The sequence below is a fragment of the Vicia villosa genome, unplaced genomic scaffold (assembly GCF_029867415.1).
Source record: "Vicia villosa cultivar HV-30 ecotype Madison, WI unplaced genomic scaffold, Vvil1.0 ctg.002312F_1_1, whole genome shotgun sequence".
Lineage (NCBI taxonomy): Eukaryota > Viridiplantae > Streptophyta > Magnoliopsida > Fabales > Fabaceae > Vicia > Vicia villosa.
The window spans coordinates 265,992-279,765 of NW_026705891.1; the positions used below are offsets into that span (position 1 = coordinate 265,992).

At 34.9% G+C, this 13,774-nt stretch overlaps 3 protein-coding genes across 3 annotated transcripts; 1 reads left to right on the plus strand and 2 right to left on the minus strand.

Moving 5' to 3' along the window:
* The first annotated feature begins 2,413 nt into the window (after window positions 1-2,413).
* LOC131638415 (ABC transporter G family member 5-like) lies at window positions 2,414-4,809 on the plus strand. The gene has a single exon (XM_058908979.1). It carries the CDS (start codon window positions 2,627-2,629, stop codon window positions 4,541-4,543), a length of 1,917 nt encoding a protein of 638 aa, XP_058764962.1. The 5' UTR covers window positions 2,414-2,626; the 3' UTR covers window positions 4,544-4,809.
* A 122-nt stretch (window positions 4,810-4,931) lies between these two features.
* LOC131638414 (pentatricopeptide repeat-containing protein At2g13600-like) lies at window positions 4,932-7,521 on the minus strand. The gene has a single exon (XM_058908977.1). It carries the CDS (start codon window positions 7,466-7,468, stop codon window positions 5,351-5,353), a length of 2,118 nt encoding a protein of 705 aa, XP_058764960.1. The 5' UTR covers window positions 7,469-7,521; the 3' UTR covers window positions 4,932-5,350.
* Window positions 7,522-10,779: 3,258 nt separating this feature from the next.
* On the minus strand, window positions 10,780-11,737 carry LOC131638428 (uncharacterized). The gene is made up of 3 exons (XM_058908996.1): window positions 11,541-11,737; window positions 11,407-11,459; window positions 10,780-11,081 (listed from the first exon to the last, which is right to left on the minus strand). Exons 1-3 carry the CDS (start codon window positions 11,735-11,737, stop codon window positions 10,780-10,782), a joined length of 552 nt encoding a protein of 183 aa, XP_058764979.1.
* Window positions 11,738-13,774: the final 2,037 nt, after the last annotated feature.

Genomic DNA, 13,774 nt, shown 5'->3' on the forward strand with positions numbered 1-13,774 from the left:
AGTCGATTAGACTTTTTAAAATTTAAATTTTGTACTAAGTAATCGATTAATTCTAAAGGAGTAATCGATTAAAAGACCCTAGAGTTACACGCCGCCTCAATCAATCATAGTTTATTGTCATAAATGTTTTAATCAATTAAAAATCCAACTAATTGATTAAAATGTGCCTATAAAGAGGTGACGTGATTTCTCTTCTCATCCCATCTTAAATATTCTCTTTGTCTATTTGCTCTCTTGTTTCTTTGTATTCTTATATTCGTTGGTGCTTTTTGTGTGCTATTCTTGAATTTTCATCATCACTATAATGGAAACTAAGAAAAAAAAGTCTTATGATTTTCATATGACTATTCATTGGATTTTATGACTCCACGTCAGATTTAATGATTCCGACTTTCTTATGATTTTCATCATCTTCACTGGATTCTAATGGAAACTATAATGGAAACTAAGAAAAAAGGTCTCGGGATGAAGAATGGAAACTATGCCCACATAGGTGAATCGCATATGAAGAATGGAACTATATTTATTCAAGTTATCTAGGTGAGTTGTAAGTAGAAAATATACCCACGTTCTCATTCTAAGAAAATTTAGCTTTGGGCAAGTCTCCAAAATCGATGTTTTATTTTCGTCTAGCAAACTATGACGGTTTTAATGACTCGGTAAAGACAATTGAACCGACAATTCACCTGGATTATGTTTTTAGATTGATGGAACAATGACTCTGTAAAGACAATTGAACCGACAATTCACTTAGATTATGTTTTTAGATTGATGGAACAGGACGGAGCAGAGTAGAATAAAATAATATTATGTTCTATTATTTGTATTGGTAAAAAAAAGATGGATTATAGCGGAACATGATAGAATGCATTACATCTTATTTCATCCAATTTCTCATTTTTTGTTACATCCAATTTAGGGTGTATGGGATTTTATGAGACTTTTTAAATAAAATAGTCAAACAATAGAGTGACATTTATATTTCATTCGCTCTGTTCTATTCCGTTATCTTCCATTTCGCTCCGTTGTGTTCTATCAATTCAAACATTTCTAATTGCAACTCACCTATATTCAATGATAACCTGAATAAATATAATCGATCACGAAGATACATTAAAAAATAATTAATAAACCTAACAAATTTATTTATATGTTACTCTTTAATTTGCCCCAATCACCTTCATCAGCCCATTTTAGACCTATTGAGGTGGAGTGGCTAGTGAGTTGGCCTATTGATGGTTCATTTTTGTAGGACTTATAAAAAAATTTAAGAACTAAAATGAACTATCGAATCGAACAGAACTAAAGTTAAAATAAATGAATCATTATGTTTGGTTAGTGAACCAAACTATAATACATAACAGTTTTAGAATCAGACCAAAATTGAAATCGAACCAAACTGAAGCTAAACCCGAATCGAATCAAAACTGAAAATGAAAAATACTTAATAAAAACCGTCGAATCGAACCGAACTAAAGTTAAAATAACCGAACCGTTTTGTTTGGTTAGTGAACCAAACTATAATGCACTAACAGTTCTAGAACTGAACCAAAACTGAAACTGAACCAAATTGAAACTAAATCCGAATCGAATCAAAATTGAAAATGAAAAATACTTAAAACAAGTTAAACTTTTTATATAAAAAAATTGAAAAATAGATTAATAGTTCGGTTTTTATATAAACAGTTTGGTTTGGGAAAAATTGTCTTCTAACAATTTGAAATTTCGAAACGGTATACCAAATCAATAATTTTGGTTCTGTTCGGTTCTTAGTAAATTGAAACGGTTCGGTTCAATTCGAGTGAATTTTTACTATAGTTTGATTCGGTTCGATTCAGTTTTCCCACGAACTGTACCATAAACAGCCCAACATTTTTCTACTGTATTAATTTCTCAAAAATTATTAATATATCCATATAATAATTTAATAAAAAAACAATAAGAAACAGAAACATTGATATATTTGGATTACTCCTAATGAAAACAAACCAGCAGTACACCACTAAGAAACAAGCAAAACCTTGGGTTTTGTAATGCTAGTTTCCTGTGAATGAATGAACTGACTTACTATGTCATTAGTAGTTTACAGTTCAAGAAAGCTAATCACTGGTTAAAAAAATGAATGCAGATCATCAGATGCCAGTACCATGTTTTAGCTCGTGACAATGTGCTAATAAAGACGCGTTTGTTACTGGATCACGTAGCTGGATTTTGGATTACTGAAACAGTCTAGAACTAGTCACAGTCTTCAAGCTTCAAGGTAGCATTGAGAATGAAGGATTAATATATTCTTTTCTTTTGACTACAAACAAATACAGTAGCTAACGTGAACTATTTTTATATAATAATATTTGAAGAGTTCAAGTTTTTTTATGTCAACTTGGTAGAGAAAAATAGCTAGAACAAATGCACGTGAATGAACTGTGTATACAAGTTAGAGGACCATTGAAATCCCTTCGAACAACTCATTATTTTAGTGTTCAGTAATTAGCTTAAGCCAAAACGGTGGATTAAAATAATAATAACATTAACAGCAACATAGAATAGAGAGAAAGAGGTTTTGAAATGAGAAACAAGTATAAGAAAAAGAGAGACAAACATTGAAAAGAAACAAAGAGTTAACACAATGAAGAAACAATGGTGTGAGATTGAGGCAATAGGCATTAACTATAAGATCCATAGCACAAAGACAATAAAACAGCCTTTTAAAATCTTCAACAAACCTCTAAAACCAGACGATGAAGCAAACGCCAGAGAAATGCCGGGTAGTGGAGTTAAGCATGTTCTCAAGGATGTTAATTGCATGGCCAAGCCATGTGAAATTCTTGCGATTGTTGGGCCAAGTGGAGCAGGAAAATCATCACTGCTGGAGATTCTTGCTGGTAGAGTTAGTCCACAGAATGGAGGTTCTATCTTGGTGAACCAGGAGCATGTAGATAAATCTCAGTTCAGAAAATTTTCAGGGTATGTTACACAAAAGGATACCCTTTTCCCCTTGCTTACGGTTGAAGAAACCATGATGTTTAGTGCAAAACTAAGGCTGAATCTTCCTCAAGAAAAACTATGCTCCAAGGTTAAGTCACTGATTCAAGAGCTTGGTCTTAGCCATGTTGCTAGGACTAGAGTAGGAGATGGAGATGATAGAATCCGCGGAATATCCGGTGGCGAGAGGCGCCGAGTTTCCATTGGTGTTGAAGTCATACATGATCCGAAAGTGTTGATTCTTGATGAAGCAACTTCGGGTCTTGACAGTACCTCAGCTTTGCAAATAATTGATATGCTGAAAGTCATGGCTGAATCTAGGGGGAGAACTATAATACTTAGTATTCATCAACCCGGGTTCAGGATAGTGAAGTTGTTCAATTCAATACTGTTGTTAGACAATGGCAGTGTGTTGCATCATGGGAGTGTGGATTTGTTGGATGTGAATCTGAGGTTGATGGGTTTAGAGCTTCCTCTTCATGTTAATGTTGTTGAGTTTGCTATTGAATCCATTGAGACTATTCAGCAACATCAACAAAGTCTGCAAGTTCAGACCGGAGCGCCGAAACGGGTACTCGGGTCGATGATACTAAAGAAAGGAGATGATCAAGGTGAAAGCAGAAGTGGTAAGTTAACTCTACTACAGCTATTTCAACAATCCAAGGTATTTGACATCGAAACCATCAATGTCGGAATGGATTTCACTTGTGATTATGCTAATTCTAGATTGAGAGAAACAATGATTCTTGCTCATAGATTCTCCAAAAACATTCTACGTACGAATGAGCTCTTTGCATTTAAGACAGTTCAGATGCTAATTTCTGGTCTGGTTTTAGGCTCCATATTTGGTAATCTCAAAGATGGTTTAGTGGGAGCAGAACAGAGAGTTGGTTTATTTGCTTTCATATTAACGTTTTTGTTATCAAGCACCATTGATGCTCTACCAATTTTCCTACAAGAAAGGGAGATTCTAATGAAGGAGACATCAAGTGGAAGCTACAGAGTTTCATCCTATGCTTTAGCCAATGGCCTAGTTTACTTGCCATTTCTACTCATACTAGCCATTTTATTCGCAGTGCCGCTGTACTGGATTGTCGGTCTCAACCAAAACTTCACGGCGTTTTTGCACTTTCTGTTGCTAATCTGGCTGATTCTGTATACTGCAAATTCGGTTGTGGTATGTTTCAGTGCTCTGGTGCCTAATTTCATTGTTGGAAATTCAGTAATTGCCGGTGTCATTGGTTCGTCTTTTTTGTTTTCTGGTTACTTCATATCCAATCATGAAATTCCAAAGTACTGGATTTTCATGCATTATTTATCTCTATTTAAGTATCCCTTTGAAGGGTTTCTAATAAATGAGTTCACCAACTCAAAGAAATGCTTAGAGTACATGTTTGGGGCATGTGTGATGAAGGGAGAGGATATACTCAAAGAAGAAGGGTATGGAGGAGAGAGTAGTAGATGGAAGAATGTTGGGGTGATGGTGTCCTTTATCTTTGCTTATAGATTCATTTCTTATATAATTCTCAGATACAGATGTTCCCAGCGTGTCATCTTCTGAAAACCATGGTGACTCTAAATAGGGTTCAAATGTCTTGGATTTTTCTGCAGATAACAACCACAGAACATATGTAATAATACCGGGCAAAAAGTATATATACTATAAACTATTGTTTGTCAGTCAAACAAATTGTATTATTATATTATGTTGGTTTGTGTTTTCTATGGTTAGTTAGTTAGATCACATAAATGGGCTTAATATGATTCTGTATTTTTTGTTAAACATTGTTGCTGCTAAATAACTTAACACAATAATAAGAGCTTTTCACAGTCTTGGTCGTTCGAAAGCCTAATTTCGATTACAATCTATATTCCTGGTATGAAATACAAAATGGTAGCATAAAACTAACAAAAGGATAGCATGTCAGTGAAGCAATTAGGAAACATACTGAGATATTCGCTGCTCATATATCCTGTTATTCCTTTTCATCGTAGTTTTAAAATCCCCGAGGAGTATGCTCAAAGCTCTGTAGAAGTAGCAGTTAACCTTTTTGAGTGTATGATCAAAACCAATCAAATGTTGTGTTTAATTTTGTTTAACTGCACGAAAATTGGCAGATTGAAAGTATCTATTCTAGAGTCAACTCTTTTGCACTGAAGCTAGTAGAAACAACAAACTGAGGAGTATGCTCAAAGCTCTGTAGTTAACTGACTTATCCAAAATAACCTTAACTACGTTGATTATTTTTAAGGAACCACTGTCTCGAATATCTAGCCTTTGCTCAATGTCTAAGAAAAGAAAGCTTGATTTCAGATCTTTCTACTCTCTTGGAAGGATGCTTAAGCTGAGCCAAAATAAATAAATATTCTATCCAACTGCAGCATCTACTCCCATTTCCATTTCACTATGTAAAATAAGTTCAGAGTCACTTTCTTCTTCATAAGTCTCATCATCGTCGACTTCCGGCACATAGCCAACTCGCTTCATCTGTTCTGTTAGAATTTTCAGAATTAAATAGATGTCTTTCTTGTGAGGGTGTCTTTTATCTTTTACCATGAAAACATGTAGATGACTCTGAATTTCAATCCAACTGCAACCAGGTTGCTTTATTACTCCCATTTGCCTCATTTGTTTCCGGACTCTCATCACATCTTTCCATTTACCAAGCTCAGCATACATATTTGAAAGAAGAACATATGGTCCAGAGTTCAAGGGATCAATCTCCAAGAGCTTTTCTGCCACATACTTTCCTAATGTAATGTTTCCATGAACCTTACAAGCAGCAAGTAATGATCCCCAAACAACAGCATCAGGTTCCATTGGCATTGTTTGTATCAAATTGTTTGCTTCGTCAAGGCAACCAGCACGACCAAGTAAATCAACCATGCATGTATAATGGTCCTTTATTGGTGCTAAACCATGATCGGTCGTCATTGACCGGAAGTAACGGCGGCCTTCTTCAACAAGTCCTGCATGACTACATGCCGACAGAACTCCTATCATAGTAACATGATCTGGTTTCTCTCCAGATACCAGCATTTTCCTGAAAATTTCAAGGGCCTCGGTACCAAAACCATTTTGCGCATATCCGATTATCATGGCATTACACGAGACGTTATCCCTTTCTAACATACGCTCAAATACCAATTGCCCATCTTCCACTAATCCACATTTCATGTACATGTCAATAAGAGAATTCCCTACAAAAATATCAGATTCTTCCCCTGACTGAAACCAAAAACCATGCTTCAAAATATGAGTATGTGCCTGTCTTCCAAGCTTCAGATCGGCAAGATTTGCACACGCATTAAGTAAGTTGCCAAAGGTATAATGAGTTGGCCAGGTGGATTCCCTTTTTAGGAGGAGGAATAGTCTAACTGCCTCTTCATTATCTCCGTTCTGCGTATAACCTGCAATAAGAGCATTCCACGACACCACATTCCTCTCCATCATGTTTGAAAACATCAATCTCGCCGCTTTCACACTTGATGCCTTTGCGTATCCACTAACCATGGAGGTTTCAGATACCACATCCCTAAGTGGCATCCTATCAAAAACCATTCGAGCTTCATTAACTCTCTTGCACTTTGCATACATATCAACCAAAGCATTGCCTAACACAAGGTCATTCCGAAATTTATCCCGTTTCATAACACGACCGTGAATTTGCAAACCTTCCCTAATAGCTGATAAGCTTGCACAAGCACTAACCACACTGGCCAAAGTAATCTCATCGGGCTCAATCCCATTACTCATCATTCTTACAAAAACCTCTAGAGCTTTACCAGCAGGACCATTTTGCTCATAGCAAGTAATCAGACTGTTCCACGAAACTATATTCCTCACATCCATGTCATCAAAAGCCCTCTGAGCACAATCCACCACCCCACACTTGGAGTACATATCAACAAGAGCAGAACCCATGTAAACATCCAACGAGTAACGAGACTTCGATATCAAACCATGAATTTGAACACCAATATTCAAATCTATCAACCCTGCACAAGCACTAAGAGCACTTCCAACCGAATACTCATTAACCACAAAATCCTCCTTATGCATATCAACAAAGAATCTCAACGCCTCCTCAAAACGATCCCTTTGAGCAAAACCAGACACCATAGCATTCCAAGAACACTGATCAGGCTCAGGCATACACTTAAACAAGTTCAAAGCCTCATCAAGCGCACCACACTTTGTCAAAGCACTTAAAACCGCATTCCAACTGAAAGTGTTTCTGTGCAGCATATGATCAAACACCTTGCGCGCGTCCTCCAAAAAACCGCATTTCCCATAAACATCAATGAGCCTGTTCTGAATGAAGATTTCTGAGGAAAATTGTGTCTTAATGATTCGAGCATGAACGCGACGCGCCTCAAAAACAGATTTTGACTTAACGCAAGAGTCCAATAGTTTCCCGAAGGGTGACGAGTCCAAAAAAGATAAGTCACCGACCACTTTTCGGACGAACCCATGTTTACCCATTCCATCACCTTTGTAAAGGATTCTTAACTTAAAGGATAAGAGAAATTGTCTTTTGAACATAAACTATTAACAATCATGTTCGCACGGGTTCTGGTACGGGACGCGCATTTGTTTCAGATATATATTTTTTAATAGAAAAAAATATATATTAAAAGTAATTAAAATTTTGATCAGTAAGTTCATATTTTCGCTAATATTCAATATTTTAATAAGTAATTTCATATTTCCGTTAATATTCAATATTTTAATAAGTAACTTCAGGTTCCCGTTAATATTCAATATTGTGATCAGTAACTTCATGTTTCCGTTAATATTCAATATTTGAATCAGTAACTTCAGGTTCTCGTTAATATTCAATATTGTGGATCAGTAACTTCATGTTTCTGTTAATATTCAATATTGTGATCAGTAACTTCATGTTCCCGTTAATATTCAATATTTGAATCAGTAACTTTAAGTTCCCGTTAATATGCAATATTGTGATCAGTAATTTCAGGTTCCCGTTAATATGCAATATTGTGATTAGTAACTTCATGTTCCCGTTAATATTCACTATTTTGATCAGTAACTTCATATTTCCGTTAATATTCAATATTTTAATCAGTAATTTCAGGTTCTCGTTAATATTCAATATTGTGTGATCAGTAACTTCATGTTTATGTGAATATTCAATATTGTGATCAGTAACTTCATGTTCCCGTTAATATTCAATATTTGAATCAGTAACTTCAAGTTCCCGTTAATATACAATATTGTGATCAGTAATTTCAGGTTCCCGTTAATATGCAATATTGTGATTAGTAACTTCATGTTCCCGTTAATATTCAATATTTTGATCAGTAACTTTAGATTCCCGTTAATATTCAATATTGTGATAAGTAACTTCATGTTTTCGTTAATAACTTCAGGTTCCCGTTAATATGTAATATTGTGATTAGTAACTTCGGGTTTCCGTTAATATGCAAAGATAAATGTTTTTAAGTGTGAAAAATTATTCAATATTTGAATTAATAGTAAAGTTGTTACCGTTTATAAAAATAATATTTTTTGTATATAAAAATATTTTAATAAACAATATGTTTTTTTCCCGTTTATAAATATTATTTTTGTTTTAACATTATTTATAAAAATATTTGAATCAATAGTAAAGTTGTTGTCGTATATAAAAATATTTGAAACAATAATGTATTTTTGCCCATATTGTTGTCGTATATAAATATTATTTTTTACTACATTCATCATACATGTTTTGTCTTACATTATGATAAAAAAGTTTATTTAACAAATTTCTCTCACACAGAAACCCACTATTTTCTAACATGTCACCCTTTACTTCCTTATTCATCCTCTTATCAAATTTCACAATTAAAAAACATAATAAAATATTTTCTTATCCTAAAATGTTGTAATTAAAAAAACATAATAAAAAATATTATGGATGAAAAATAATATTTAAATATTTAATGTTGTAAGAAAAATAATAGGGAAAGAGGGAGAAAGAAGTAGAAGCTATAATCAAGAAAGTGGTGATTTGAAAGGAAGAGTGTGAAGTTGAAAAAAGGATGTGGTTACCAAGACCAAAATCAAAAAGTTATTTTATGAGTTGATAGAAAAGTTTAGAAGCAAAACAATAAAAAATGAGTAGAGAGCAAAACAATTGAAATCTAGAAGGAGAAGACATCCACTTGTCAAGCTTAGAAGCAATAAGGACATTAATGTCTTTTCCAGAACAATGAATTTTCTTATAAGATAGATGTTGAAAAAATTATGGCTATGTTTGGATAGAGTGAAATGAACGGAGCGGAATTGAGTGGAGCGGAATGGAGTGGAACAGAGCGGAATGAAATAAAGATTGCATTTCATTGTTTGGGTATTTCATGACAGACTAGAGAGATTTTGTGATTCCGCCCAAATCGGAGGGTATAAAAATTATGGAAAGTGATGGAATGGGATGGAATGCATTTTGTCTGGTTCCGCTACATTCCATCCGTTTTAATCAATCCAAACAATAGAATATAAGTTTATTCGATTTCGTTCAATTCCATTCAACTCCCTTACATTGCAAAAGTAACATAAAATAAGAAACAATAAAAAAACAATTTTAAATACGGCTAAAAAAAGACAAATTTAAATAATTAATGAAATAGAATAGTAACTCAAATATACAACAACTCCGAAAATTTTAAAAGTCTAACAATATTATGAAACTTTTAAATTTCATTCAAAACACAAGCATCCTAGCGAAGAACAGACGAAAGCGATAGCGAAATTGACTTCCAAATTTCATCTTCTTATCTCTCATTCATTTCTTGATCCAAACTTCTTGTTCTTATGACAAAAGTAAGCGCGAGCATACGCAGTCGACGTTTCTTGGTCACAACCTCTTCTTCAATCTGCGATATTTTTTTCTATTTCTTCACCTTTATCACCATTCATGTTGAGTTTTAGGTTTTGGTGTTGTTAAATATTATATTGTTGTGATTGAACCATATTCCTATGTAGTGTGTGTATGAACCTCAAGTATGTTGTGCGAATTTAGGTTGTATATATGTGTTTGCAGCATATTAGTATGTGAGATTATTTTATAACTTATTGTGTTGATGTATTGTTAAATGATTCTACAAAGCTTTTGATATAAATTTTAGAATGGATCATATTTGAATGAAAGTTGATAGATTAGGTCTAGTGTATGAGAATGGAGTTAATGAATTCCTTGAATACGCTGAACAAAATCTTCTTGAGTTACCAGGGCACAATGTTGGGATTGCTAGGAGCTAAAGAAACAAACTTTGAATCAGTCCCAATCTAAAGGTGTTTCTAGTTATTACCGAAAGTGATTTCAATGGCTTTCATGACTCCACAAAAATTTGCATGTAGCGCAAAGGTCGGGCCAATGTTTTCAACAAACCATCTGATGAGATTATAGGAGGGGCCTCTAAAGATGCCACCGGATGCAGCAAGGTTTGGAGCACAAAAAGCAGCACATTCGGTATTGCACTTTATCCAATCATGAGGAGGGGGTTTCCAATTTACTTCGATGATATTAGGGGATTTGGGAGGATGGGAATTAATCTTGAAATCTTTAAAAATTCCAAAGTCTCTAATTGATTATACTGAAACAGCAGAATTTGTGCTTACATTGAAGACGGATGTTCTAAACAGATGTCATGATATTCTAAACCAGAATATCAGTATAGGTTGTTTTAAATCTTGACATTTTTTATTTGATTTTGTGAGATCTCTTTCGGATATATCTCAATAATATTCGCAGGTCAAGAAGATTCAATATGGAACAAGAGAATCAAATCACGTCAGCATTTTTTAGTAGTAGTAGCAGTAGCAGTAGTATCAGTAATAGTAGTAGCAGTAGTAGCAGTAGTAGTAGTAGTAGCAGTAGTATCGGTAGTAGTAGTAGAAGCAGTAGCAGTAGTAGTAGCAGTAGCGGCAATAGTAGTAGTAGAAGTAGTAGCAGTAGTAGTAGTAGTAGTAATAGTAGCAGCAGTAGTAGTAGTAGTAGTAGTAGTAGTAGGTGAAAGGCCGTTGATACAGTAACTATGACTGGAACTGTTAGACATTGCTGCAGTGATTGGAAGTGAGATGATATTGCTCATATCTGGTCCAACAATCAGACCAAACCAGTGATCTCTACAGTTTTCGGTCCGACCGGCCGGTTTGGTCCGGTTTTTAAAACATTGCTTCCAGTGTTGATACAAGCCCATTGTCATTTTAACCTAATTTTTTTTCTTCTATAAATATAACTACAATAACAATTATTTGGGCAATGGGGACATCAATCCTAACCTAAATCCCTATTGCTAGTCTCTGTACAAAACTATTTTAACGACCACTTTCACGTACATACAGATCCCACACTAACCTTGTTTTTTTTCCGTTGATAAAAAGAGGTCAACTTTCATTCATAGACCAATCCTGCTCACAGTGTAAAAAAGCATCGTGCACATGTTCATCATCATCATCAATAGTTTGGAACCTACAATAACCTTCTCACACAATTTTACATTTAAAAATTGTTTTGTTTGAATATTTTCATTATGTATTATATAGAGTTTACCTCATTGTACATCTAACTAATTTGTTTTTTGTTGTTATTACCTCTTCTTTAGCATACATGTTAACATCTTTTTCAAGTCCCTGACTAGCATAAAGAGCACGAACATTGATGTGGTTCGCATCAAACTCTTCTTCAGAAAGTTTAAATTCTTTCTTGATGCAGGATCTTATGTTGGCATTTGTTAAAGGTTGTGCCATGGTGTGAAGACAAAGATTGAAGGATGAAAATGTTTAAGATGTTGTGCGTAGGGAAATGCAAAAGGAAATGGAAGCAATGAGGCTATATATAGAGAGAGAATATGTAGTTACTTCAGCAAGACAAACGTGGGAAAGGAAGTTAGAAAATCAAAGGTCGTATTAAATATCTTGGAAACTGACACAAGCAAGCTGGGAGCAGTTATAGCCCACTAACCTAGTGTTTAGGTAATAATTAGTGCCTGGGAAAATGAAATGTAATCATGGCGTAATGGGAATTAACAAAAGTCGAAACCCAAGAAAGAACTGAAACGCCATCTTTTCTTTTTCCTAAAGTCAGTCGAAAGAAGTCGCTTGGGGGGCAATTTGTTACCCTAGGATTTCGACTTACCAATAAATGGGCAACTGGGGCCTAAAATTGGTAATTGGGCCTCAATTTGGTAAAAAGGCCCTAAATTGGTAATTGGGCCTCAATTAAATATCTACATTGCCATTTGGGTCGAAGTGGTTCGACTAAGTAATGCTTAGTAGTCGAAGCTGTTCGACTAGAAAGATTATCAGAGGCTTCAGCGTTCGATCAGAAGTATGCGAAGACTTAAGAATTTTGCTGCAAAAACTGAAGTGGAAGTCGAGAGGTATTAGAAGTTAAAAGGAGACAGTTTTCAGCAGTTACAAGAGACGCGTGGAGGTCTCACAGTTGAAGATCTTGCATGTCAAAGACACGTGTTGACTGATAATCAGTCGACCGTTATTAGTAGTTATTTTATTTTACTATTTAAGCAAGTTCCATAGGAATAGTTGGGGGTCCGCATTTTCTACATAAACACAAGTAAACTCAAATCTCTGTGCAATAATGAGTAAAGAGTGCAACATTGGAATGTATGTATGCGTACCAGTTTGATTTATGCAATCATTTTACTTTATATTTTCATCTTTCAGTGCACATTTACTGCCTTTTTTATTGCTTTGATTTACTTTAAAACCTTTAATTTCAGTGTTTTACTTTTACTTTAAAGTCATTGTTGCATTCAATACAAACCAGATACATATAATATAACAAAATAAAGCAATTAGTCCTGGAATATTCTAGTTGATTCCGCAAAAGTAACCTTTAAAAAGGAAACTAGCGCTTATTTACCATTTTTCTGGGTAAACAACCGTTGAAGCGTGCGATTAAAGATTTAATCATGACACTCAAATCAGAAAAGACCAAGACAATGAAGCCACGACAACTGAGTCACGACAACAAAGTCACGACAACTGAGTCACGATAATGGAATCACGACAACTGAGTCACGATAATGGAATCACGACAACTGAGTCACGATAATGGAATCACGACAACAAAGTCACGACAACTGAGTCACGATAATGGAATCACGACAACTGAGTCACAACAATCAATTCACTCATATGATCCAGACGCTCAGGGCAATCGAGCCAACGAATTCTAACTCCTAGACTCCTGACTATAAACCCAATGCGAGGTGCGCGTACCATTCCAACAGTCTTGGACATTACACAAACAATTGCTGGGCATTAAAGAATAAGATTCAAGATCTGATCAATGACGGAGAAATCAAATCCAACCCTCCTGAAACCCCTGTGGTGATCACCGCTCCTATGCCTAGTCATGACAAGATTGATTGACGTCTCGACGAAAGAACTTTTGGATCATTAGATCTACTTTCATTTGCAAGTTCTTTCCTGTTTGTTTAAACATTTGACTCATGATAGACATTATCTGTTTTAATAATCATCATCAGTGCATTTCATATATTTGTCTTGAATAAATTATTTCGCTATCACTCATTTTAAATTATGTCTCTACTTTGCATATGTGTTGTGATATTCAACTCCTGTTAAAGTTGTATGCCTTTCGAGGGAGGATGACGAAAACGATACCGCAACCTCATACAGTATGCTTTTGAGCGGACTATGCTGACGATGTACAGGCATTGTTTCAATTCCTAAAAACAGTGGAGATATAAGGATGTTAATCCCTTGACAACCCTTTTTTGAGCCTTCAAAGTAGGAGTT

Bases quoted from the DNA above. Each gene is read 5' to 3' on its own strand.
- LOC131638414 (XM_058908977.1), bottom strand. From the start codon at position 7,468: ATGGGTAAACATGGGTTCGTCCGAAAAGTGGTCGGTGACTTATCTTTT.
- LOC131638415 (XM_058908979.1), top strand. From the start codon at position 2,627: ATGAAGAAACAATGGTGTGAGATTGAGGCAATAGGCATTAACTATAAG.
- LOC131638428 (XM_058908996.1), bottom strand. From the start codon at position 11,737: ATGGCACAACCTTTAACAAATGCCAACATAAGATCCTGCATCAAGAAA. The intron at 11,460-11,540 runs GTAAACTCTATA...AGGTTATTGTAG, and splicing joins TTAGTTAGATGTACAATGAG to GTTCCAAACTATTGATGATG. The intron at 11,082-11,406 runs GTGAGCAGGATT...TTGTTGGACCAG, and splicing joins GCACGATGCTTTTTTACACT to ATATGAGCAATATCATCTCA.